The 26404-nt window shown below is 47.8% G+C and overlaps 1 protein-coding gene across 1 annotated transcript in view; it reads left to right on the forward strand.

The window, feature by feature from the left end:
• The window catches only part of LOC119979502 (multiple epidermal growth factor-like domains protein 6), a 451484-nt gene that overhangs the window by 13617 nt on the left and 411463 nt on the right, over positions 1-26404 (forward strand). The window contains exons 2-3 of the mRNA XM_038821813.1: positions 4659-4793; positions 9131-9240. Coding sequence (XP_038677741.1) covers positions 4659-4793; positions 9131-9240 — 245 coding nt within the window. The remainder of the gene's footprint in view (positions 1-4658; positions 4794-9130; positions 9241-26404) is intronic.

Consider the following 26404-nt stretch of genomic DNA (forward strand, 5'->3'; position numbering starts at 1 on the left):
ATGAAGGGGCAGTGGATCCTCACCTCTCTGGCGCAGGCCAACCTCGCTGTCAGTCACCGATCCCTCCTCGGGCAACCCTGTGATCTCCAGAGCCCGTTCCTCATAGGGAGTGAGGACTCATCTCTGGGATTCCTCTCCCTGTCTTCACCCTTTCCCTACTATTATGGCTATCGTCTTCTGCAGGGACAAAGAGAGGGCATTATGAGCCGCAAGTTTGATGGGTCAGGGGTCTGTAGCAGGTGGCATGTGTGGGCACCGAACCTAGACAGGAAGGGGTTCTGCTGGTGGGTGCCTTGGGGTTCCGAGGAACACATTTGAAGATTGAATGTTTGGAGAGTGCAAATTTTCGGGCAGGGAAGGTGGGGGTTGGCAAATTGAGGGATGGCAGGCAGGACTGATGCCATGAACGAGGTGGTAACTTACCCTTGCAGCTCATTGGAGGTCATTCATCTTCTGTTGACATTGGTTGGCTGTCCTTCTGGCCATGCTGCCCACACTCACCACAGCCTCCCAGGCAGCATTGCTGACCCTGCTGCTGGCTCTCTGACCCCTTCGGGAGAACAGGGTGCCCCGCCTCTCATCCACTGCATCGGGAAGCCTGGCCAGGTCGGCATTCCCAAAGCGAGGTCTCCGCACTGCCATCCTCATTCCTTGACTGGGCGCGAGTGCTGAGGGAGAGTTTAAAAGCAGCTCCCCATTGCTCGTGGTGAGCAGCTGAGGAGGAAGTCCGGTGAATCAGACGGCGAGGGGGACAACCAGGGCGGGATTCTCCGACCCCACGCAGGGTCGGAGAATCGGCCGGCAGCGGCGTTATTCCCGCTCCCGCAGGGTTTTTAAATCTCTGACCGGCCAAAAACCGGCGCTGTGCAAATCCCGCCGGCAGCCTCTGAAAACAGCTGGCGCCGGCGGGATGTCATTATATTTTTAGTTTAGTTTTCACAAAGTCCCGCCGACGTGGCCACGGGTCACGTCGGCGAAAATCACAGTTGCTTTAAAACGTTGTCAACCATTGATGATGGTTGACGCCGTTCAGTGTCGGGGGGGGGGGGGGGTGGGTTGCGGCATCGGGGGGGGGTGTGGGTTGCGGCATCGGGGGGGGGTGTGGGTTGCGGCATCGGTGGGGGGGTTGCGGCATCGGGGGGGGTGGGTTGCGAGATCGGGGGGGGTTGGGGGCAGCGGCGTGCAGAGAGGGGAGGCGACGGATGCCCGGGGCCAACGCACCGTCGCCCACCAGGGGGGGGGGGTGGGTTGCGGCATCGGGGGTGGGGGGGGGGGGTTGCGGCATCGGGGGGGGTTGCGGCATTCAGGGGGGGGATGGTGGGTTGCGGCATCGGGGGGGGGTGGTGGGTTGCGGCATCGGGGGGGGGTTGGGGGCAGCGCGGCAGAGAGGGGGGCGACGGATGCCCGGGGCCAACGCACCGTCGCCCACCGGGGGGGGGGGGGGGGGGTGGGTGGTGGGGTTGCGGCATCGGTGGGGGGGGGGGGGGGTTTTGCGCGGCATCAGGTGGGGGTTGGTTGCGGCAGCGGGGTAGGGGGGGGGTTGTGTTTTGTGCAGGCCACCGGGGGTGGTGGGTTGCGGCAGCCGGGGGGGGTTGGGTTGCGGCATCGGGGGGGGCGGGGGTTGCGGGCATCTGGGGGTGGGGTGTTTCGGGCAGCGAGCGTGCAGAGAGGGGGGTCGACGGAATGCCCGGGGCCAAACGCACCGTCACCCCCCCCCTCTGTACGCCGCTGCCCCCTACCCCCACCCCCCCCCTCACCACCCCTACCTCCCCTCCAACGCCCCTACCCCCCTCCCCACCACCCCTACCCCCTCTCCACCACCCCACCCCCCTCCCCACCACCCCTACCCCCTCTCCACCAACCCACCCCCCTCCCCACCACCCCTACCCCCCTCCCCACCACCCCTCCCCACCACCCCTACCCCCCTCCCCACCACCCCTACCCCCCTCCCTACCACCCCTACCCCCCTCCCCACCACCCCTACCCCCCTCCAACGCCGACCCCATCTCTCGCAACGCCGCAACCCCCCACCCTCAACTCTGCAACTCCCCCTCATCGTCGGGTCCCCCCCCCCCAACGCCGGTACCCACACAACCCCCCCCTCTCCTCCTCCCCCCCTCTCTCCTCCTCCCCCCTTCCTTCCTCCTCCCCCCCTTCCTTCCTCCGTTGGGGGGGGGGGGGGTGCGGCGTTAGTGGGGGGGGGTGCGGCGTTAGTGGGGGGGGTGCGGCGTTGGAGTGGGGTAGGGGTGGTGAAGGGGGTAGGGGTGGTGAGGGGAGGGGGTTGGGGTAGGGGGTAGCGGCGTACAGAGGGGGGGGCGACGGTGCGTTGGCCCCGGGCATCCGTCGCCCCCCCTCTCTGCACGCCGCTGCCCCCAACCCCCCCCCCCCCCCCCCCCCCCCAATGCCGGGTCGCTCTTCTCCCCCCACCCCACTGGGTCGCTCTCTCTCCCCACCACACAAACTCCGGGACTCGCCACTTCCGCAGCTGGAGAAACTGACGCCTATCGCGTCAGTCCGCTGCTGGCCCTTCCGGGAACGGAGATTGCCGGCTTAAAAGAAGGCCCGGACGCCGGAGTCATGCACACCGCTTTTTCCCGCCGGAAATGGGCGTCACGTCGGTCCGCGGAGAATTTCGCCCCCAGAGTGAGATTCACGTGGGGGCTCATTTTTGGAACTAAGTGTGGGTGAATAGAGGCCGTGATCTCGCCGTTGCAGCCGCACGAAAGATCCTACCAAACCCGCCCAAAATGACACTTTTAAATATTTTGGTTGAATTGCGCCCTATATTTCCCTTTTGTTACTGAGGAAATGAGACCTTGGGCGAAATTCTCCGACCCCCACGACGGGTCGGAGAATAGCGGGAGGGCCTTCCCGACATTTTTCCCGCCCTCCCGCTATTCTCTCCCCCCCCCCCCCCGCCCAACTCCCGACACGAATCGCTGCCGCCGTTTTTTTACGGCCGGCAGCGATTCTCAGCTGTTCGATGGGCCGAAGTCCCAGCCCTTTACGCTGTTTTTACGAACGGCAAACCGACCTGGTCTGGCCGTTCGTAAAAACGGCGGGAACAACTCGCTTTTTATAACCATGGCACCGATTGGCACGGCAGTACCACGGCCGTGCCAAGGGTGCCATGAGCCCGCGATCGGTGGGCGCACTATTTGTCCTTCCGCCGCCCCGCAGTATCCATTCGCGGGGCGGCTGAGGGGCATCCCGGCCCGCGCATGCGTGGGTTTCGCGCAAATACGCGATGACATCATCCGCGCATGCGCGGGTTGGAGTCTTCCAATCCGCGCATGCGCGGCTGACGTCATATGACGCGTCAGCCGGCGCTAACTCCGGCAAGCGGGCTTAACAAAATTCGTTAAGCCCGTGATGCCGGAGCTTGCGGCGTCGGGCTGCTAGCCCCGACCGGGGACCAGAATCGGTTCCCGGTCGGGAAGGGGCGCGCTTACGATTTCTCTCGTTTTGGGAGAATTGCGCCCCTTGAGCTTAGGATGCCATCAAGCTTGGAGGGGTAGGAGAGAATTTGAGGTTAAGTCAAGCAGTCATGCAGAGGTAACACAAACCTGTGTTTTAAGTACTGTAGAGACCAGGAAGATAGAAAAATCAAGGTGAGTCTGGACAGTTTTGACAGACTCAGTTCGAGATAAAGACAGCGTAAAATTGATTTTGACATGATAAAGGATTGAAAGTGGAGGAAAAGTGTACAGATTGGCCTTCTTGTACCTAGGAAGGAACCTGGATGGAAGATAGTTCATGTTTGCACCTGAGGACTTAACTGAATTATTGCCTGCAAGAGGAAACAATAACTCTTTTGCATGTTGCTAGCCTGGAAAAATGGGATTGGTGTTATTCTCCAAGTGGGAAAACCCCTGAGAGATGTGGCTCGTTCGTGTGCAAAGATGAGAACGGCCTGTTCCTCCTGCAGTAGGAAAATTCATCTTTCTTAAATCTACTGCCCAACTGGGGTGAAACTTGCTTCACTGTGTGAGAGGGAAACATTTGGATCTAGATGGTCTGTTACTGAGACAATTGGAGACGGATTTGGGGCTGCTGAGGATATATGGGAAGGAGCTGAAACAACCTGAGAGATGTGAAACTCTGAAATATGTTTCTGGTTGGTGTGCTGGGTGCTGAGTATCTGCATTGCCTGCAAGAAAATGAAAAAATGAAATGAAAATCGCTTATTATCACAAGTAGGCTTCAAATGAAGTTACTGTGAAAAGCCCCTAGTCGCCACATTCCGGCGCCTGTTCAGGAAGGCTGGTACGGGAATTGAACCGTGCTGCTGGCCTGCCTTGGTCTGATTTAAAAGCCAGCTCTTTAGCCCTGTGCAACTGGACTGTTTTTGCATCATGCTGAAGCTAAGTCTTCTTCGTCTATGTAATCTCCTACACTGGCTTTGATTGGCTGAGGGAATTGGATAGGAGCTTTCCAGCTTCCTTCATCCCCATTATTGGCCCTGGGCTTTTCTCTGTGTTTTAACCTCTAGATTCGAAGGTTCAGATGTGTCAATCACAATACACCAACCATCATGTGCTACGGGCAGGATTGATGGACCAACTGGTGTACTCCTGCCGATCCTTGTTGCATGTTTTTCTGATGGTACGTACGAGGAGCTGTCTGTAATTAAACATTGTTTACTTCTTAATATTTAGGCCCAATGTTTGTGCGGAGAAGGAGGTGATGATGATTGGCCACAGGCAGCCGTGTGTCCAGGCCTTCACTCGGATGGTTAAAGTGTGGAAACAAGGGTGTGGAGGGCAGAAGTGGTGCGTGGGACATGAGAGGAGGTATGTAACCACAGCGATATCATTCAAATAACCAGAACACACGGATTAGGAGCAGGAATAAGCCATTCAGCTGCCGGAACCTGCTTCACCATTCATCAAGATCTGATTGTGGCCTCACCTTCACTTTCCTGTCTGTTTACCCCACACCCACCCACAACATAACCTTTGACTTGCTTGTCGATCTATCTAAATCAGCCGTGAATAGATTCTATGAGCCAACCTCCACTGCTCTCTGGGGAAGAGAATTCCACAGGCTAATGACCCTCTGAGAGGAAAACAAATCTCCTCATCTCAATCTTAAATGTGAGACTGCTGTTTTTTTAAAAACTGTGTCCCTAGTTCTGGATTCCACACAAGTAGAGACATCCTCTCAGCATCCTCTCAGTCAAATCCCCTCCGCATCTTATATGGTTTAAAAGCATCACATCTTATTCTTCTGAATTCCAATGAGTATAGGTCCAACTTGCTGAACCTTTCCTAATGAGAGAACCTCCTCAAACCAAGAAATGAGTTGAGTTAGCTTTCTCTGAAATCCACGCGAATAGTTTGCTGAAATGAACGGAAAAAAAAAATCCCATTCCGTTTTCTGCCCACACCTGTTTATTATGTCACAATGGTTGTAAATCCTTGTTTTTTATATAAATTTAGAGTACCCAATTCATTTTTTTCAATTAAGGGGCAATTTAGCGTGGCCAATCCACCTACCTTGCACATCTTTGGGTTGTGGGGGCGAAACCCACGCAGACACGGGGAGAATGTGCAAACTCCACACGGGCAGTGACCCAGAGCCGGGATCGAACCTGGGACCTCGGCACCATGAGGCAGCAGTGCTAACCACTGCGCCACCGTGCTGCCCCTTTAAATCCTTGTCAAAAGAGGTCGGTCAGGACGTTTCTTTTCAGAATTTTCCCTAAATGAACTGACCTCTATATAGATATAGAGTACCACTCCCACCCTCCACCCCCCCCGCCTCACCCCCACTGCACTGTACCTCACCAAATTGGACTTCATTTGCAAGAGCTCTGTAACAGTGAGGTGCTAGTAAAATGTTCAACTTTGTAGAGCATCATAATCAAGACTGATTCTTTTTTTAAATGATCTTTTATTAGTGTCACAAGTAGGCTTACATTAACACTGCAATGAAGTTACTGTGAAAATCCCCTAGTCGCCACCACACTCTGGTGCCTGTTCGGGTACACTGAGGGAGAATTCAGAATGTCCAATTCACCTAACAAGCACGTCTTTCGGAACTTGTGGGAGGAAACCAGAGCACCCGGAGGAAACCCACGCAGCCACGGGAGAATGTGCAGATTCCGCACAGACAATGATCCAAGCAGGAATCGAACCTGGGACTCTGGTGTTATGAAGCAACAGTGCTAACCACTGTGGTACCATTCTGCTAACATCACACACGGGGATTTACAGCGGGGATCACTGGCAACATTCCCTCTAAGCTACACAGTGAGTCAGCAACTCAAGAACCCCCGTGCAGGCTGCACACAAATTGACGGCTTTAAGTTGCCGGGTGTGCACATCCCCGTTAAAATTAAAAAAAATTTTAACATTTAGAGTATCCAATTAATTTTTTCCCATTAAGGGGCAATTTAGCATGGCCAATCCACCTTCACTGCACATCTTTTGAGTTGTGGGGGTGAAACCCACGCAAACACAGGAGAATGTGCAAACTCCACACGGACAGTGACCCAGAGCCGGGATCGAACCTGGGACCTCGGCGCCGTGAGGCAACCTTGCTCACCACTTGCGCCACCGTGCTGCCCTTCCCGTTAAAAAAATTGAAAGGACCATGCATTTGAAGAAATAAGCTGCACAACACAAAAAATGTGGAGGGTTGCTGAAGGCAAAAATATCACACCTAGCTGAAGTCTTCTCACTCCATTACGGGTATGGCAGCATAGTGTTTCTCTAGTGGGCAGGCAATCTCGAGGCCTTGGGTAACAATTGAAAGACATTAGTTCAAATGGTGCCATGACAGCGGGGGAATTTAAATTCAATAAATTAAAAACATTTAAAATAAAAAGGCTTGTATCAGTAATGGTGACCATGAAAGTACGTTGGGTGGAGGAAGCTGAAAAGTTCCCTTCAATGCTGATTGCTTCAATCGTCCTTTGATCTTATTTGAGTTGTGCATCCATTGGCCCTGGTCAAATTCACTGTTAAAGAAACCGATGTTTTCACTGCTTCCAGTAATTTTGGTGCACGGCAATCCAATGTGCATCCAAGTGTAGAAATTCATTGATTTATTAGTTGATGCCATTTTGCACCAAATCACTCAGCCCGACTCGTAACTCACTTGGTGGTTCTCCCTGGTACACCGAGCAAAGGAATCTGGAGTTTGACATAGCCATTTAGCTTAACTGGTCTACATTGATGTTTGTGCTCCACATGAGCCTCAACTCTTCATCTAACCCTCATTCCTTCAGACTGCTAGCATGGACACAGCAGGCTAAATGGCCTCCTCCTATGCTGTACCCATTCTATGATTCTAGAACTTTCTAGAAAGGCCTGATTATCCATTACAGTCCACATTTAATAAATAATGGTTCCATGACCTTTCTTTGGAGTAAACTTGGGGATTTGTAAGTGTTTACATTATTTTCAGTTCTTCGTTATTTGCTCTTGTTTATTCAGCAGGGTGAGGGTTAACAATCAGCCCTGTATCCACTTATGGCAGTTCATTGGCCAATACAGTGTACATCTGTTCCTGTTTCTATGTGTAAGCGTGTGTACACAAACAGTCCCTATTTACTTGCGTTAACACATTGTCACGACAAAGCAGTGAGAAACCTTTACTTTAAGGGTGGGAATTGTAAAGCACACAGGCCGGGTTAGAGAATTCAGGGGGAAGAGACACTCGTTAACCTTTATTTTGCCTCTTTTAGGGCGGAGAAAATTGGCTTTGGTTTCTGCTACCATTGCAATCCACTGACCAGTGTAGTAAATTATTCTTATGGATGCCGGGTGAAAACAGAATCCAGCTCCACACAAGAGAAATTCACTGAGTCAACTTAGCTCAGTTAGTAACACCCTCACCTCTGCTGGCAAAGGTTGCAAATTCAAACCCCAGTTCAGGAGCACAGAATCTAGACTCCACCTTTGGCTCTGAGGGAGAGGGGAGTGAGACCGTGAAGTGTTGGCTTGCTCCGGTACTACTCAAAGCAGAGCAGAGAGCTCCTGGCTAATATATCTGCCTCAGCCACTAACAATATGCAGTCCTTATCGTTGGTGTTGTGGAATCTACAAGTGGACAAAATAGCAGCTTTGTGCTGCTCTGTTTGCCTACATTTCATTTTATTCACTCTGGGAATGTGGGCCTCACTGGCACATTTCGTCCATCGTTAATTGCAATGTCCCGGTTTAATACATATTAATGGCCTGCTAGACCACTTTAAAGGACAGGTAAGAATGGACTGGAGTCATATTTAATAATAATAATCCTTATTAGTATCACAAGTAGGCTTACACTAACACTGCAATGAAATGAGCCACTCTAGGTTGGGAACGCCAGATTTTTTTCCCGACAGGACATTAGGGAACCAGTTGATTACTGTACTTACAGTAATTGTTTATTTAAAATCTCCTTTAGGGCGGCACGGTTGCACAGTGGTTGATACTGTTGCTTCACAGCTCCAGGGTCGCAGGTTCGATTCCTGGCTTGGGTCACTGTGTGGAGTCTGCACCTTCTCTCCGTGTCTACGTGGGTTTCCTCTGGGTGCTCCGGTTTCCTCCCACAGTTCAAAGATCTGCAGGTTATTGGTGGATTGGCCATGATAAATTGCCCTTAGAGTCCAAAATGGTTAGGTGGGGTTACTGGGTTATGGCGATAGGGTGGAGATGTGGGCTTAAGTAGGGTGCTCTTTCCAAGGACCGGTGCCGACCCGATGGGCCAAATGGCCTCCTTCTGCACTGTAAATTCGATGATCTATGATTACTCTATGAAAATCATAGAATCATACCATACAGAATGGCCATTCAGCTCCTTGTTCCTATCAGTTCTCTGAAGGGGCTTCCTATTAGTCTGATTCCCCTGCCCTTTCCATTAATCCCTGTAAGTAAACTTTTCCTTTTTATCCAATTCTCTTTTGAAAATTATGACTGAATTTGTTTTCCACCACGTTTCCGGCAATGCTTTCCAGCTCATAACTTGCTGAGTAAAGAAAATGTGAAGCGCTTTGAGATAATTCAGAGATGCAATAAAGCATTATACAAGTGCACATCTTTCTAATCCAAGTCTTTCTCTCCTCGCGCAGCATGGTTATGGGGTAGGGAGATAGCGGGTATCTGAGTATGTCTATAATTGACTTTGGTTTTCTTTGCAGGACAGCATACTACACAGCGTACAGACAACTTTACAGTATGGACTTTCAGGTTGCCTACAAGTGTTGCCCTGGATGGATACAGCTCAACAACGAAGCTGGATGCCTGTACCGTAAGTTGCCTCTTGGAAATTAAATAGTTTCTGCCAAAAGACCATTCAGTGCTTTGCCTTGGGCTTCATTAATGGTATCATGAGTATTGTTGCACTGACGCAATGATGACCTTCAGCATGGCACCTAGAAGCTTCAAGATTGTCATGGCTGGAGACAGGCATCACTGTGTTTCCATGGCAACAAACGCCGCTGTTGATACTTGGGGATTAATTCACGTGGTATTAGATTGATTAACGTATTCGCATAAAATGACTCTGTGTGGGTTAAAGTAAGTGTAGTGAGGAATATCCCACCAGTGTTCCATCAGAGCAAAAGATTCACCACTGACGTATCGTCTGAGCAATGAATTGATGGTCTTTTTTTAAATAAGTTTAGAGTACCCAATTTTTTTTTCCAATTAAGGGGCAATTTAGCGTGGCCAGTCCACCTAACCTGCACATCTTTGGGTTGTGGGGGTGAAACCCACGCAGACACGGGGAGAATGTGCAAACTCCACACGGACAGTGACCCAGGGCCAGGATTCGAACCCAGGTCCTCAGCGCCGCAGTCCCACTGCAATGAGTTGATGTTCGAATTGGACAGCCCAGCTAACGTGGACAATTTGAGGATAAAACAGTTGCTGCAGTTTGGCAGTATATCGCTAGGTGTCGCTAGCACTATTCATAGAAACCCCTGTTACATATTTCCAAAGAGCATTTAACTCATCTCGACGTAATAAGTCCCTACTGAACACTATTAGCTGTCAGCTGTGGATTAGTCAGTAACACTCTTGCCTCTGAGCAGGTGGTTGTGGATTCAAGTTCCACTCTAGAGACTTGAGCACAAAACCCAGGTTGACAGTTCAGTGCGGCACTGAGGGGGTGCTGCATTGGAGGAGGTGTCACCATTTATGAAACTGAGGCCCCGCCAGCCCTTTTGAGGTGGTGTAAAAAGTTCCATGGCACCACTTAAAGAAGAGCAGAAGTCCTGACTAATATTTATCCATCAGCCAATACCTAAAACCAGACAACCTGGTCATTAGTACAGTGCTATTTGCGGGAGCACAAATTTGTTCTGTGAAAGAGTGAAAATGGCAGTTGGGGCCCAATTCCAGGATTCCCGACCCAGGTTCCTGGGTTTTCCGATTTTCAAGCGGGCAGGGTGCGGGCTGGTTCAGGTGGCGAGCCACACCTTGCACTCCCAACCTGGTTGGCCCCATTGCAGGGATAGCCATGTCCTAGTCCTCTGCAATTTTCATGCAGTTGGGCCAGGTTTTCAAACAGTTATAGTTCACAGCAACCCAGAGTTATCGAGAACCACAGTTGGCATGAGGGAATCTTTTTAAAGATAATTTTTAAAGTCCTCCTCACACCCCCCATGCGACCTCCAATGTCCTCTCTTGCCCCCCCACCATACCAAGGTATGGCACTTCCATGCCCATTTGGCCACTATATACTGTATAGAACCAATGAACCTAATAGTGTCAATAGTATGTGTTGAAAAAAACATTAAAAAATAGTCATTCATCGATAATACCTCACTTCTTTAAAAAAAATCCTTCTTTTGACTCCATTCCAATGTTGTCGCTATTTAAAATATCAACAGATGAAACTGTAAGCGCTTGAAAGGTTTTTTATTCTGTGTAAATAAATGTTGTGCCATTGACAGAAGTGATCCGAGAGGCAGAGTTGTCAGTCCAGTCATGTTTTCCCTGGGGCTCAGGTGTTTCAGTTCTCTAGTGGATGTATGGGTGTGCAATGAAGCTTGGCATGAGGAATCATGGGGGTGGTTGGTTGAGGTGGCACTCAGTGTATGTGAGGGTAGAGAGCTAGAGGGCCTTTTAATCACTTTCATTACAACTGGGATGAAATTCTGCAGCAGCAGACCTTATAAACAGCCTGCCTCTGTATCTGGGAGCCCCCGAGGCTGCTTACGAGATCTTTCCTTTTTTAAAATAAATTTAGATTATTTTTTTCCAATTAAGGGGCAATTTAGCGTGGCCAATCCACCTAACCTGTGCATCTTTTTGTGTTGTGGGGGTGAGACCCATGCAGACACGGGGAGAATGTGCAAGTTCCACACGGGCAGTGAACTGGGGTGGGGTTCGAACTCGGGTCCTCAGTGCTGAGAGACAGCAGTGCTAACCACTGCACCATCCAAAATTGTTCCTGGCTTGGCTGGCTGGATTACGGTCTGCACCAATTCTGTTGATAACGTGTGAAACGCTAAACCTGGGGCTAAGCTCAGGTTCACTGTTACTGGTTTGCATTTATTACATTTGTGACCTTTCTTTCCCACAATGTTACTTGATGGTATTTTTCTGGTCAAATGAAATAGGATAGAATCACAGTAAGTTGGATTCCTTTTTATATCGGAAATTACTTTCCTGTCTGTAATGCAGAAAATATTTTGCCCCTGGCAGCCTCTGTACCTGCATTACTGAACAGAGAGGCTTACTTGCAAGGTCAGAGTGCACAGCAGTACTTGCCTGTGCACCATGCACTAGCATGTAAACCAATAACTTAATTGCACAACTTTAGGGGCAGTTTAGGATGGATAGGGTAGATGAAGAAAGAAAGTTGTAAAGAGCCTGTCATGACTTCAGGACATCCTAAACTCTTCACAACAAATGAAATTCAGTTCAAGTGAAGTCATTGTTTAAATGTGGGGAAATATAGCAACCAAATATGTGCACAGCGGTAATAATAATAATAATAACCTTTTTGTTGTCACAAGTATGAAGTTACTGTGAAAAGCCCCTAGTCGCCACATTCCGGCAGGTCCCACTAACCACTAACACCACTGAGAAAAATGCTCACGTCGGCAGTTCTTATTATAGAATTTTATTGATCATAGAATTTACAGGGCAGAATGAGGCCATTCGGCCTATCGAGTCTGCACCAGCTCTTTGAAAGAGCACCCTATCCAAGCCCACAGCTCCACCCTATCCCCATAACCCAATAACCCCACCCAACACTAAGGGCAATTTTGGACACCAAGGGCAATTTAGCATGGCCAATCCACCTAACCTGCACATCTTTGGACTGTGGGAGGAAACCGGAGCACCCAGAGGAAACCTACGTACACACAAGGGTGAACGTGCACACTCCGCATAGACAGTGACCCAAGCCGGGAATCGAACCTGGGACCCTGGAGCTGTGAAGCAATTGTGCTAACCACCATGCTACCGTGCTGCGTATTGGTTGTGGTTGAGTGATCAAAGTTGGTCAGGACAATTGGAGAACTCCCTGTCTGTTCTTAAATAGTGATGTGAGATCTTTCAAATCTGCCTAAACTGACAGATGGGACCTGGGCTTAATGTCTCATTGGAAAGACGGCACCTCCAACAGTGCAACACTTTCTTAGTACTGTACCGTAATGTTGGTCTAGACTATTTTTTTAAATCTCTAGAGTAGATCTTGAACTCACACCTTCTTCTTCAGAGGTGATGATTCAAACCGCTTAGGAAGGAGTCTGGAGGGTGGGTTGGGTCAGTTAATCTGTTTCTGGGTGGATTGTCCACTGCCAGCCACCGGTAGTGGGTTTCCCGATCCGGATGAGAATAGAGCGTCGGCCTAACCCGATGCTCTAGTATCCCCCCCAGCAAGCTACACACCCTGTGCTGGTGGGAAGATGCAAATGGGTCTGGGATTCACACGGGCGTGGATTGGTGCAGGTATTGTCAAGTGTGGCCCTGACATGTAGACCCTGCGGTGGGTCAAGGGGATCAGTGTGTAACGAACGTGGCCCCTGAAGTCCATTGGAAGACTGCCCCACAATGCAAATCCTGTGCTCCCCACCCCATCCGGCCCACCCAGACCCTCCATTATACCCCCCACAAGGTCCCCCACCAGACCCCCAGTCCATTAGACCCCTAACAAAGACCCCCAACAGAGACTTCCTGATCAGATCTACAACAGAGACAGAGAAAGCACTTAGCTGCCTTTTATATGGCATGGGGTTGTCAATAATAGCAAGAGTGAATATAAACATTGTGGTTGGCATCAAAACAGGGTAATGGAGATGCATTCAAGCATAAAGAGAAAGATCAATAAACAATCCACCAAGCATCTGTAATGGAGTAATAAAACTGTCAATCACTAGCTAATGCTCTGCGAAATTGAATGGAAGATTTGTATTTCAAAGGATGTCAAGGGATTTCAAGCCCTTTGAAGTGTACTGGGCTTCGAAGAAGCCTCTGACACTTATAACAGTTGCAGCTTTAAACACTTTTGTCTGAGGGAGCAGATGTTAGGAAAGGGCAGGTGAAAATGCAATGATATTTCACTCTACTGCCTGGACTGCTCTTCAGATTTCAGGTCTCTGTTGGGTGTCTGGGGGCCTGGGGAGGTCTGATGGGGGCCTCTGATGGCAGGGTCTGATGGGGGCCTGGGACGGTCTGATGGGGGTCTCAGTTGGGGGGTCTGATGGGGGGGGGGGGGGTCGGGTCACATAGTAATGGCACTTTTGCCTCTGAGTCAGGACGTTGTGCATTTGTGTTCCACTCCAGAGACTGGAAAGCATTATTGAGGCTGACACTCCGGTGCAGTACTGAGGTAGAGCTGTACTGTTGGAGATGCCAACTTTCATTAAACTGGGGCCCCATACGCCCTTTCAGTGAGCTCAATTACCATGGCACTATTTTGAAGAAGAGAAAGGAGTCTTGGCCAATATATACCCCTCAACTAACTTCACTAAAACAAAACAAGATTGTTTGGTCACTATTGCTGATGGTGGGGCCTTGCTATGTGCAAATAGACGACTGAATTTCATAAATTACAACAATGACTTCCCTTCAAAAAATACTTCATTGGTTGTAATCTGCTTATGGAGCTCCTGAAAGGTGCTACATAAATGCTTCTAATGGAAAGAGGCAAGCTCCAACAGGCGGATTGATGCTTGTGCAATGCTGCTCTGGTGCCCGAATCAACAGTATGAATCCAGTTTACCCCTTGCCCCGTTTCTGGAGGATGTGACCCAGACACCCTGTATAAACTCAACCTGATCCTCATACTTCTGCTCAACACCAGGGATACAATCAGGGAGGTAGCCGACCAAATATTTTTGCTGGAACTGTTACAGTGACCGGCTGCACTCCACATCATTATAATTAGATTACTTTCATCGCTTTGGCTGCACTTTTTTGTGGAGTTTGCTTTTCTTCATTCAGTCCACTGTAATTAACCGTCTTTTATTTTCCCAAGCTTAACTTTCCTCACAGATCCCATTAGGTAAAAACATATCAGAGGAAAAGAATTTAAATTTGTGTTGATGTTTTGACTGTTTTATTTGCTGATTTTTCTTTCTGTGGTTACATTTTGTGGTTTGATTGAGGTTGCATGCCTGAAAATAGGGCTTGTAATTGTCATCAGGCTTCCTCATGGGCACTTAATTGAACTGTGGGAGAGCCATGTCCATGCACCAGCTCCCTGCCCGGTTAAAACTGGTTCCCTATCCGTGCGGCCCAGTGGGCATTGTGAAGACCAGGCCATGAAGAGGTGCTGTCCCCTGTTTAGAAACAAAATGAGTACCAGATTGAGAAAGACCTACATGTTATATTGAAACTCTTGGGGTGGATTCTCCGTTTGAGAGAGTAAGCATTGATGCCGGGAGTGAATGTGTCTCTGGTCTCAATTGGGGGAGGGGGTGGTGACTGCCCGAGCAATCCAGGACATGCTAATGGGCCAGCACCCATGCCGCATTCCAATGCACGTCGACGTGTGATTCGCTGCGGTCGGGAATGGCACTGGAGAGCCAGACAAGCTGGAGCTCCATCTCAGCACTCCACCCGCCACACACACTCATTCCAGCCAAGAAGATGGCACCCCGGAGAGCGACTCCGAGGTTCGCGGATGCAGAGCTGGAGATATTGCTGGATGCCGTGGAGGAGAGGCGGGACACCCTGTTCCATGGGGTGGGAAGGGGGCTGCCATCCACCGATGTCAACCGGGCTCGGGCGAAGGTGGCAGAGGCCGTGAATTCCATGGGCCCCATCGTGAGGACCGGACAACAGTGCCGTAAGAAGCTGCAGGACCTCCTCAGGGCGGCCCAGGTGAGTCACCAGCACTGTGGGCCTCCCCTTCCCCCCCCCCGCCATCCACTTGCACCCCATTCTGTACAATATGCCAACACCCATACCGCCCGCCATGGTCGGGTGTTCTGCACACACAGGCCACCAGCTGCGGACCCCTATGCTGCCCATGCCCAAGTGACTCATACTGTGCATTATTTGTTCCCCCAAGAGCAGGCAGTCCACAACCGCTGGGAGTGGGAGAAGACTGGAGGGGGTTGCACCGGACCTGTGGGTCTTCGCCCCCGCGGAGCAGAGGACGATGGACCTGATCAGGGGGTGGGAGAGTGGGCAGTCGCAAAGGTGGAGGTCGGTATGGGACAACCAAGTTGGCATATGGCATATGAGTCAGCCCTCTCCCCCACACCATGTCTACCCGCAATATCACTATGCTTCATGTCTTTCGCCTTGCAGGGTCACCTTCTGACGAGGCAGGACCATCTGGTGCCCCTTGCCCCCTGCCCACAAGTGAACCGCGCTGGCAGCACTTCCGCCTAACAGAGGTGGGGCATCGCGGGGAGGCCAGAGACTACTGGGTGGGACGTGTTAATGATATGTTAACGATTGCTCCTGTACGTTTTGCATGCTGGCGCTGGCTGTGGAATGCGCTCACGCCGCCATCGAGGCACCGGAGCATGGCGTTCCGTTGGGCACCTGATGCCTGATTCTCTGACCGATCGCAATTCGCAATTTTGGCGCCACTGGACGAAGAATCCCGCCCCTTATTTCTGCAAGCACTTTCCATAGAAATCTCTATGCCTATATGGAAATGATATATGTAAAACTCATCACTGTAATCATGCCTTTGACCCCCACAAATGGAGGAACGTCAGTGCCACCACTGGCAGGAGGATGTAACCAAAATGTGATGAGTTTACGTAGTCAGGGAATATTGATCACACCCCAATATCACTAAAATCAATGGGTCACCCTGTCGTGCCCCACTCTATTGAAATCAGTGTAACATCCTAAAACTATAACACTTGTTCCAGGTGACAGCATTGTTTCAACTACTTCAGTAGAAAATAAGATTCAGTGTAGTGTTTAAAGAATGGCCAACCAGAGTTTGCCCGATTCCCATCCAATGGGTTAGATTAATATAATCTCCATTTTTCTTCTGTGACATTTTTCAATGGCTGAAGACTTCCTTTAAAAAAAAAATTTAGAGTACCCAATTTTTTTTCCAATTAAGTGGCAATTTAGTGTGGCCAATCCACCTACCCTGCACATTAAATTAAGTTGCGGGGTTGAGACCCACGCAGACACCCATGTGCAAACTCCATACGGACTGTGACCCGGGGCGGGGATCGAACCCGGGTCCTCGATGCCGTGAGGCAGCAGTGCTAACCACTGCTCCCTGCGTTGTCCTGTGGCTGAAGACTTCCATGAACAGGTTACACCTTGTGCTTTATTCTGCAGTGAGCTGCATGGCAATGATGATAAGTGCAGTACGTTCTGTGTATTTCACAATTAAGAAGCTCCTCTGATAAATCCACTGTCCAGGGCCCAGTTTGGAACCTGGGCTCTGCTGACGAAGCAGTATGGATCCGTAATTGACTCCTGTGCTATTGGAATGAGAAAGGGAAAATTTGATTGCTACCCAGCAATATGCTTCTGAGAGGTTTATATGTTTGGATGGTGGATGGGTGAGGTTGTGTATGAACGTTATGTGGACAAGGGTGTACATTGGTGACAATAAGTTCAGATTTGACTCAAGTGTCTGCGCTCAAAATGAAGAATGTTTGAGCGACCAAGGAATAAAGTAAGTACCCCTTGTAAGGGTTACTTCATCCCAGAGAGCAGGAAGATTGATTGTTGATGAAAGTTCTATTTTTTTCCCTTTAAATCCAGAGACTGTTTCAACCCTTTCAGGTCATGGCTTATTTTTGATGTGATTCTGTGTCCGAATGGCAAAAAACACCATCAAAGAGCTTATCACCGGGAACACAGACTGTGATTACTTTTATCAGAAGAAGAAAAGGCCCTATTTCACATAGCATGCATATTTCTGCCCCGTGAACAGGAACCTCTTAAAGCTTTTCAAAGAACCTGTGCAGAAATGTCAATTTGTTGGATTCCCATCTTCCGCTGTGCTGTGAATGAGCTTTTTTTTTTATCTACTTTGAGCTGCGGGTTATTAGAGAATGATGTTACACTGTGCAAGAAAGATTAAATCCTCAGATAGGATGGAGGGTTTCAAAATTCTGTATGTCAACAGGGTCTCATTAGGAGAGGCATTCGAGATTGAATGCTGCCATTGTGTAGTTGACTTCCGTGACAAGTTGGGCCTGGGCCTTTCAAAGACTTGTTCGCCTTTATTGCATTCAGGAGTGGCGACTCCTGAAATCCTGTCTGCAGCCCTAGTCCCTCAAGTGTGAAGTGATACCCCTCAAGCGTCAGTCTGACACTTTCTGCATCAGTTACTGTTACAGTACTGCATGCATGATGAATCTGTTGGCGTGTCTCTTTCTTTTCTCTGCTATTTTCTCCTTTTGAAGCTGCAGCTTCTCTGTAGCCGTTTGGACCAGGGGAGTGGGGTGGGATGGCATTAACGCATAAATTTTTGCTTATTTCTGCATCTAATTGTTTCAGTTCATCTCCTGAACTCGCTGACTCTTCGGCTGCACGATTTTACCCTTCTATATCTCAAATGAGTCTAGAGAGAGTGTCGGTGTCGAGAATATGGCAATGAATCCTGACGCTTGTCCTCATCCAGTGTTCACAAACACAAGCACTCCTTCCAGCATTGAATAGTGATTGAGTGTGGGGGTGCCCTGGTGGACTGTAGCAAATTTGCTCAACTTTGCCTGTTGAGGCTGCCTGTCAGAATGAGCATAAAAGTGCAGTTCGATTTGGTTAAGAAAAGAACATGTTGCGGAGAATAGCTTGTCCCTGTTCTGGAATATACGGTTCTACGGATGAACTTCTCTTTGAGGGCTGAAAGAATGCCACCCCTGCCTGTAACAGATGTCGGCACTGGTTAAAGCACATTCTCTATATAAACCCATGCTGTAATTGTGGTAATAGTACCAATGCCTACACTGAGATGCAGTTTGTTAGCTATGGCATGCTCTGGGATATAATCGGTGCTTTGTAAATGCAAGTTCTATCTATCTGGGTGCAAAGTATTTCACTGCTTTTGATTAAACTCATATATTGTTTAAAGTGTGCTTTAGAGTAAACTTATATATCATTTAAAGTGAGTAAAGAACCATAGGTAAATGCAAAACAACAACCCTCCAATTGCCCTCTGATAGACATGTCTGCAGAATTGGCCTGGATCTAATCTTCCTGAGGCTTGAGACACAACGCAATTCTCAATAACACGTACCCTGCACTTTAATACAGTATTGAGCATTTTAACAATGTGCTAACACTTTAATATTGCAATGAACAGTGTGAAACAATGTCAGGTGCTATATATCTTACTTAACACTAATGATCTACCAAACAAGACAATAAGGCACCAAGCAGTTTAAGAAAACTGCGAACATTTCAACTATGTGGTGAATGATACAATAATCCATGGAATATTTTAAGACCTCACCAAGTATATCATGCAGAACACCAACACTATCCCAAACACTTTATTACTGTATTAAAATTATATTACTGTATCGTATTAAACTCTATAATATGGTTAAAAAAACACTATAATATTATACCAGACATAATACAGTAATACTGTATTAAACAGTAAGGTATGAAAGAATGTAATATTGTACTGAATATCAATACTCCATTAAATATTCTCATATTGAAATAAACATAATACTGTACCAAACATTATAAAAACATAACAAAGCGCAGGAAATTCTTCCCAAAGTCTCGCCCAACGTTTATTCCTCAATTGATGTCAGTAAAACGAGTGATTTGTTTCTTGTCACCTTGCAGTTTGTGGGAGTTTGATGTGTGCAAATTGGCTGCTGCATTTACCGCATTACAACAGTGACCACACTTCAAGAAGTAATTTATTGGCTATAAAGCACTTGGAATCTGAGGTTGGGAAAGGTGCTGCATAAATGTAATTTCTTTTTTACTTTGCACGTTTACTGTTTTTAAGGAAGAAAAATAATCTATACACCAGCCTTGTTAATGTTAAATCTTTGCCCACATTTGGTGCATTTTGAGTCCAATTCAAGCAGCCTGTTTAAGCCTGCATCAATTGCATTTAGAAAAACCCGGATCGTGTAGAATGTTCCCTGCAACTCGCGTGGTTGCGCTACAATCCACAATGTACCACACAGTGAAACAAACAGGTTGTGCACAACCAGTGTCCAACAACCCTTTAACACGTGCAAGTGCTGCAATGCAGCATCTTAAAGGAACTGCACACTACAAAGGCTGTGCACAAAGGACTAAAATTTAGGAGAAACATTGACCATATACCTCTCAATCTTTTCTTCAACCAATATAAGTTCACTCTGAGAGCTGTTACTGTCTAGGATAAAGAGTGGAGGAAGTAGGTTCAAATAGACTTCTAAAAGATAATTAGATAACCACCTGAATTCAATTGTTTGTTGGGCTTCAGAGAAAGTGTAGGGAGTGGGATTAATTGGATAGCTCCTTCAAAGCACGGGTAGAAGCACAGTGGGCTAAATGGCCCACTGTGCTGTGCAGTTTTCATTTTATGATTTGTGAGCCTGTGATTATAACCTGGCACCCCAAATCCCAGTATTATCCTCAATGGATTCTTTCAAATCCACAACAACGTATCAATGTCCTTTTGCGCACAAACATGGAAGAATTCACCTCATTGCCCATGGACAAATGACCAGATCCCCTCTTTTTGTAGTGTTTGTTGAGGGAGAAATATGAGAAAGAAAATTACAGAATTTAATGATTTAAATTTTGAACCCTGTAATTCTGAGGGGTCCTAACCAGTTCCTCAACTAATTCCTGCTGACAATGGGTGGAATACATCAGGTAACAGCATCAACAGCCATTTTCAACCATTTCCTCAAGGCTTTCCTCGAGTTACAGTAGAAGATTGGGGATCCCATGGCGGAATATCAGGAGCTCAATGTTCATCTATCCACAAGTCAACAAGTATAACCTTGATGGAAAATGGAGGGAATTATGGCATGATTTTCAAAAGATTGGTCATGTAAAAACCCTTGTACTGTAACCATCAGCCATCCAATTTGCTTGATCATCATTTATACTTTGATGACTAATGGCCGTTCAGATTTGTATCGCTATTTCCGTAAACAAATAACAATTAGCGGATGACTTAATTGCAAAAGTCTGATTGGCATCTAGGCAAAGATTAATTGCTGTTGAATTCCACATTCCCGTTTAAAGTAAGTGCTAAGTGGGCTCTTAAAGGAACTGGTTATAAGGCGTAGCATTTAGAAGTCATCAGATGAAGGACTTTGATACCTTTTTGGGTGCAGGCCCGTGATTTAGAGCGGGAGAGTGGGGCTAATTGGATAACACTTTAAACAAACCAGTACTGGCAGAATGGGCTGAATTCCTCCTTCTGTGCTATGTTATTCTATGATTCATTCTCAGCCCTAATGGTCCGACCACTATAAGCTTCACCATCATTGTGGTTTGGAGTGCATCGGGTGACAGCATCAACAGCCATTTTCAACCATTTCCTCAAGGCTTCCTTCGAGTTACAGTGGGAGATTGGTGGAATATCAGGAGCCTGAATGTTAATCTATCCACAATGTTCTCAACAAGTATAATCTGGGAATATAATCTGTTTCTAATTCATCATTGGACTAGATGAAGGTCTTATGGCACAGTGGCAGTGTCCTTACTTCTGGATCAGGAGCTCTGGGTTCGAGTTCAGTGCTGGGGCTTGTTGGTCACTGAAGCAACGTTTGTAATGCAGTTCAACAGACTGCTAATCAGCTCGGAGATCCTTCCACCGCTTCCCCACTATTCCCAAAACGAAAGAAGTGCTTGTCTGTGTGAAGATATGCTTAAAAGAATTATTGTAATATGAGTGTCACTGGTAAGGCTGGCTTTTATTGCCTGTCCCTAATTGCCCCTGAAAATTAGAGTGGCCACATTTTTATCAACTACTTATAATTTTGATCAATTGCACCTCTTCACTTTGTAATCTTCAATTAATCTGAACTCGGTCATCCAGGTTTCATTGTGCAAACTGCAATTTTGAAGAACAAAGTGGCTTCTTTACTACAAATTACATTGTTTAACTTGGGTTTCTGTGTGAAGACACTGGTGCTCCAGGCAATATGTATCCCTCAACCAACACCTAAAAGCATAACCATCTGTGAATGGCCATTATTACATTGCTGTTTTGCGTCTTTGCTGTGTACGAATTGGCTGTCATGTTTTTTACATTACAGTAGTGACCACACTTCAAAAATGTACTTAATTGGTTGTAAAGTACTTTCGGACCCTCTGAGGTCATGAACTGTGCAATAGAAATGCAAGTTATTTCCTTCTTTATTTGACTGGGAACAAAAAGATGAGATCACGTAATGAGAGTGGCGTACTGGAAATACCATGGGTTCAGGATTCCTATTATTGTGCATCAGCCGCTATTAAAGAATTGTTGGCTGTTCTGCAAGTTCCATCAGTTTTTTTCTGATGCTGTGTCCTGGACCAGTAACGGATGGTAGCCCTAACAAGGATTGGATTTGTTTATTGTCACGTGTACCGAGGTACAGTGAAAAGTATTTTTCTGCAAGCAGCTCAACAGATCATTAAGTACATGAAAAGAAAAGGGAATAAAAGAAAATACATTATAGGGCAACACAAGGTACACAATGCAACTACGTAAGCACCGGCATCGGATGAAGCATACAGGAGTGTAGTGTTAATGAGGTCAGTCCATAAGGGGGTTGTTTAGGAGTCTGGTAACAGCAGGCAAGAAGCTGTTTTTAAGTCTTTGACAAAGAGTCATCGGACTCAAAACATTAGCTCATTTCTCTCCCTACAGATGCTGCCTGACTTGCTGAGATTTTCCAGCATTTTCCCTTTCGTTTCAGATTCCAGCATCCGCAGTAATTTGCTTTTATCCACTGTTTTTGAGTCTGTTCGTGTGTGTTCTCAGACTTCTGTATCTCCTGCCCGATGGAAGAAGTTGGAAGAGTGAGTGACTGGGTAGGAGGGGTCTTTGATTATGCTGCCGCTTTCCCCAGCGGGAGGAGTAGATGGAGTCAATGGATGGGAGGCAGGTTCGTGTGATGGACTGGGCTGTGTTCACGACTCTCTGAAGTATCTTGCGATCTTGGGCCGAGCAGTTGCCATACCAGGCTGTGATGCAGCCAGATAGGATGCTTTCTATGGTGCATCTGTAAAAGTTGGTAAGGGTTAATGTGGACATGCTGAATTTCCTTAGTTTCCTGAGCACGTATAGGCGCTGTTGTGCTTTTTTGGTGCTAGTGTCAACGTGAGTGGACTAGGACAGATTTTTGGAGATGTGCACCCCTAGGAATTTGAAACTGCGAACCATCTCCACCTCGGCCCCGTTGATGCTGATAGGGGTGTATACAGTACTTTGCTGCCTGAAGTCTTTAGTTTTGCTGGCATTGAGGGAGAGATTGTTGTCACTACACCACTCCACTAGGTTCTCTATCTACCTTCTGTATTCTGACTCGTCGTAATTCAAGATCCGGCCCACTATTGGCGTACCATCAGCAAACTTGTAGATGGAGTTGGAACCAAATTTTGCCATGCAGTCGTGTGTGTACAGGGAGTAGAGTAGGGGCTAAGTACGCAGCCATGCGGGGCCCCCGATATTGAGGACTATTGTCGAGGAGGTGTTGTTGTTTATTCTTACTGATTGTGGTCTGTGGGTCCGAAAGTCGAGGATCCCGTTGCAGAGTGAGGAGCCAAGTCCTAGGTTTTGGAGCTTTTATATGAGCTTGGCTGGGATTATGGTATTGAATGCAGAACTGTAGTCAATTAATGAGCCTTATGTAAAAGTCCTTGTTGTCGAGATGCTCCAGGGATGAGTGTAGGACTTCCAAGGACCTCCAAAATGTTTTTTTAGTAATATGGACATCCCTTCAGTGTCAGATAGAAACTGGAGTCCCGGACATTGAGCATGGCATGTTTTGAATCAAATGTGGGAATTTCTGGTAGTGTGCAGACCTTAGCATGTTGCATTCTTCCCAACCACATTTCCTCATGCTCATCTCAGGCATGGAATAAACCTCCAGCTTCTGTACCCATTTGTCTAAGTTCCTGTTGCCTGATGCTTTGAGTGCAGCATATCTTGCTTCATTCACTTTCTCCTTTCTGAAGCCAGGTAGATTGGTAGAACAACAGCTTGCATTTATATGGCGCCTACAATGTAGCAAAATATCCCAAGGCTCCTCCTAGGTGCCACCAAATGAGATTTGATAGAGTACAGGGAGAGATATTGAGACAACTCCCCAAATGGTTGGTCAAAGAGAAAGATTTTACATGAAAAGAGGAAGATAGTGAAGCAGAATTTTTGGGAGGAAATTCCAGAGCTTGTGGGCCAGCTTGCTGAAGGCACATCACCAATGGTGAAGCAGCAAAAAATTTTAAATGCACAAGAAGCCATAATCTGAGAAATTGGATATGAAAACATTGAAATAGACAAACCAACCACACCAGGGTCTGTCTCATTCTGTTGAGCCAGTGGATTGACAAATTGCGGTCAAACCGTTATGGTTTGCTTGCGTTTGTATTGACTGATACATTGCAAATCTGGAGAGCTTGGGGTTTGTCTGTGTTCCTGCACACCCTCAATTGGAGATTTCTGCCTGAGTTGTTTACTCAAGCTGGACGATGTCATTATATCGTTAATCCAGCAATGGCTTTTCGCAAATTAATACAGGTCGCTCCAGGCATTTGGAATGGCCGTCTGCTTTCGAGGGAGCTCTGTCCAATGTATCACATTGCTTTGGTGTTTGTCAGCTCAAGGGTTGGTTTCCCGTCAAGACTCTGTCCAAAGGATCAGATCTGATCTCTTGCTGCTGTCCTCTGCTTCCGGCCACTGAGGTTCCTCATTGTGAAAAAAAATTGGAAGGAAGTGGCCTTGGAAGGATGTCAGCTTGTGAACATGGTGTAGCTTGAATATTATATAACCCTGTCATGCAACATAGAACTGTGCCAGTAATACATTTACCAGATGGCTTACTGTTAACCCTTCTGTCTAATTGCTGTCATTTCGAGCAGGTCAGTCTGTTAAATTAATTTACTAATTTATCCCCCCCCACCCCCCAGCTCCCTGAAAAAGGAACTGAAAGGCTTCCACGTTGAGTAGAACCCTTTGGTCGACCCCCTCATGATATGCTTGTCTTTTTCTTAGTGAAAAAAATCCATAAAATCACTCAGGCAAGACAAAGCACTGGAAATGGAGTCCTCCACCCAAACAGAACTCGCCTTTGGACTATTAACGAGGCAAGGCAAGATCATCCGCCTTCTCTCCGTCTGCAGCTAGCTCCGGCGAGTCCGAGACCCCAAAGATAGCCACCAGTGGGCAAGGCTCCAACTCAATCCAAGATTCCGAGACATGGTGCTGAAGAAGGAGACCCAAATGTTCACAAGCTTAGGACATGACCAGAACATGTGTACATGATTCCCCGTACGCTTTCACCTATCCACTACCCCTGGAAAAAACCCACTCATCCGTGCCCTGGTCAGATATGCCCTGTGCACCACCTTGAAGTGAATCAAGCTGAGCCTACCACATGAGGAAGTGGAGTTGACCCGATACAGATCCTCCGGGACATGAAATCGTTAAACATCTCTAACAACACTGGAACCAGCTGACCCGCACATTTCTTATTAAATTCGATCGGGAATCCATCTGGGTCTGGATCCTTACCCAACTGCATCAAACCCATGCATTTCATGAACTTCTCCGGCCTCAATGGAGACTCCCACTCCTCCCTTCTCTCGTTCTACAACTGGGATAGACAAGCCATCCAAAATTTCCTTCATAGATAACCCCTCCTCCAGAGGCTCTGACTTATAAGGGACTAGAAAGCCTCATTGACCATTGACCTTACCTGGGGCAGAGACCAACCTGCCACTCAAGTCCTTCACCTGTACTATTTCCCAAAAGGCCACCTGCCTCCTCAGCTGGTGCACTAACAAGCGACTGACCTTCTCCCTATGCTCATAAAAGCCCCCCTCGAGCATTGCATCTGGCACACCACCCTGCCCGTCAAAACAGCCCAATTCTTCCTGCTTGCCAACAACTTTGACGCGGGGCAAGTGAGTATTGGCAATCCATCTCAAGGATAGGATCCACCAACCTCTGCTTCTCCAACCTTTCACTTTTCTCTTTCTGTGCCCTGTAGGAGATTATCTCCTCCCCCAATGACCACCTTCAAAGCCTCCCACGACATGGAAGGCGAAATGTCCTCACTTCTAATAAAGCCAATATACCCCCACCCCCTGCATAATTAGCTGGTGTGGGTCCAGATCAGGAATAGAACCCAACAACGTATTGACAAAAGCTGTATCGTCCCAGTTCGGTGCATATAGATTAACTAAGACAACCGGGGTACCCGCTAGCGATCCACTGACAATTACATGCCTTCCGTTTGGATCTACCAAAATCTTAGCCACTAAAAAAATACTCTTTTACTCATCAAAGTCGCTTCCCCCTTGGACTTTGCTGTCAAATCCTGAATTAAATACTTGCCCCACCTGCCCTTCTCTAACCTTGTCTGAACTGTAATCTGCAAATTGGTCTCCTGTAACAGCACCGCATCAGCATTCAAACACTTAAGGTGTACAAACACCCCAGAGCTTTTTATCGGGCTGAACAACCCCCTCACATTCCAAGTGACCAGCTGAATGGGGGCTCGTCTACCCCCCCGACCCAGAGTCAGCCATTCCCACCCTGTGGGGCAGTCCAGCAACGACTCAGAGAGCCGACACCAGGCCCACCAAGATGGCCACCAAATCCCCCATCAAAGCAGAACAAAGAAAAGTTGACAGCCACCATCAGAGAACTAACCCTCCCCTCCCCCGCCTCCCATCAATAACACACCCAAGTAACCCAGGAAACAACAACCAGGCAAACAAAGACTCCTACTCTCCCCCCCTCTCCCTTTCAAACCCCAACGAAAATGAAAAAAAAATCCTAAACTCATGCTTAAACCCTCCCCACAGTATGAGCTGCAGATACCCCCACCCCTCCTCTC

This window comes from Scyliorhinus canicula, chromosome 16 (assembly GCF_902713615.1).
Source record: "Scyliorhinus canicula chromosome 16, sScyCan1.1, whole genome shotgun sequence".
Taxonomy (NCBI): domain Eukaryota; kingdom Metazoa; phylum Chordata; class Chondrichthyes; order Carcharhiniformes; family Scyliorhinidae; genus Scyliorhinus; species Scyliorhinus canicula.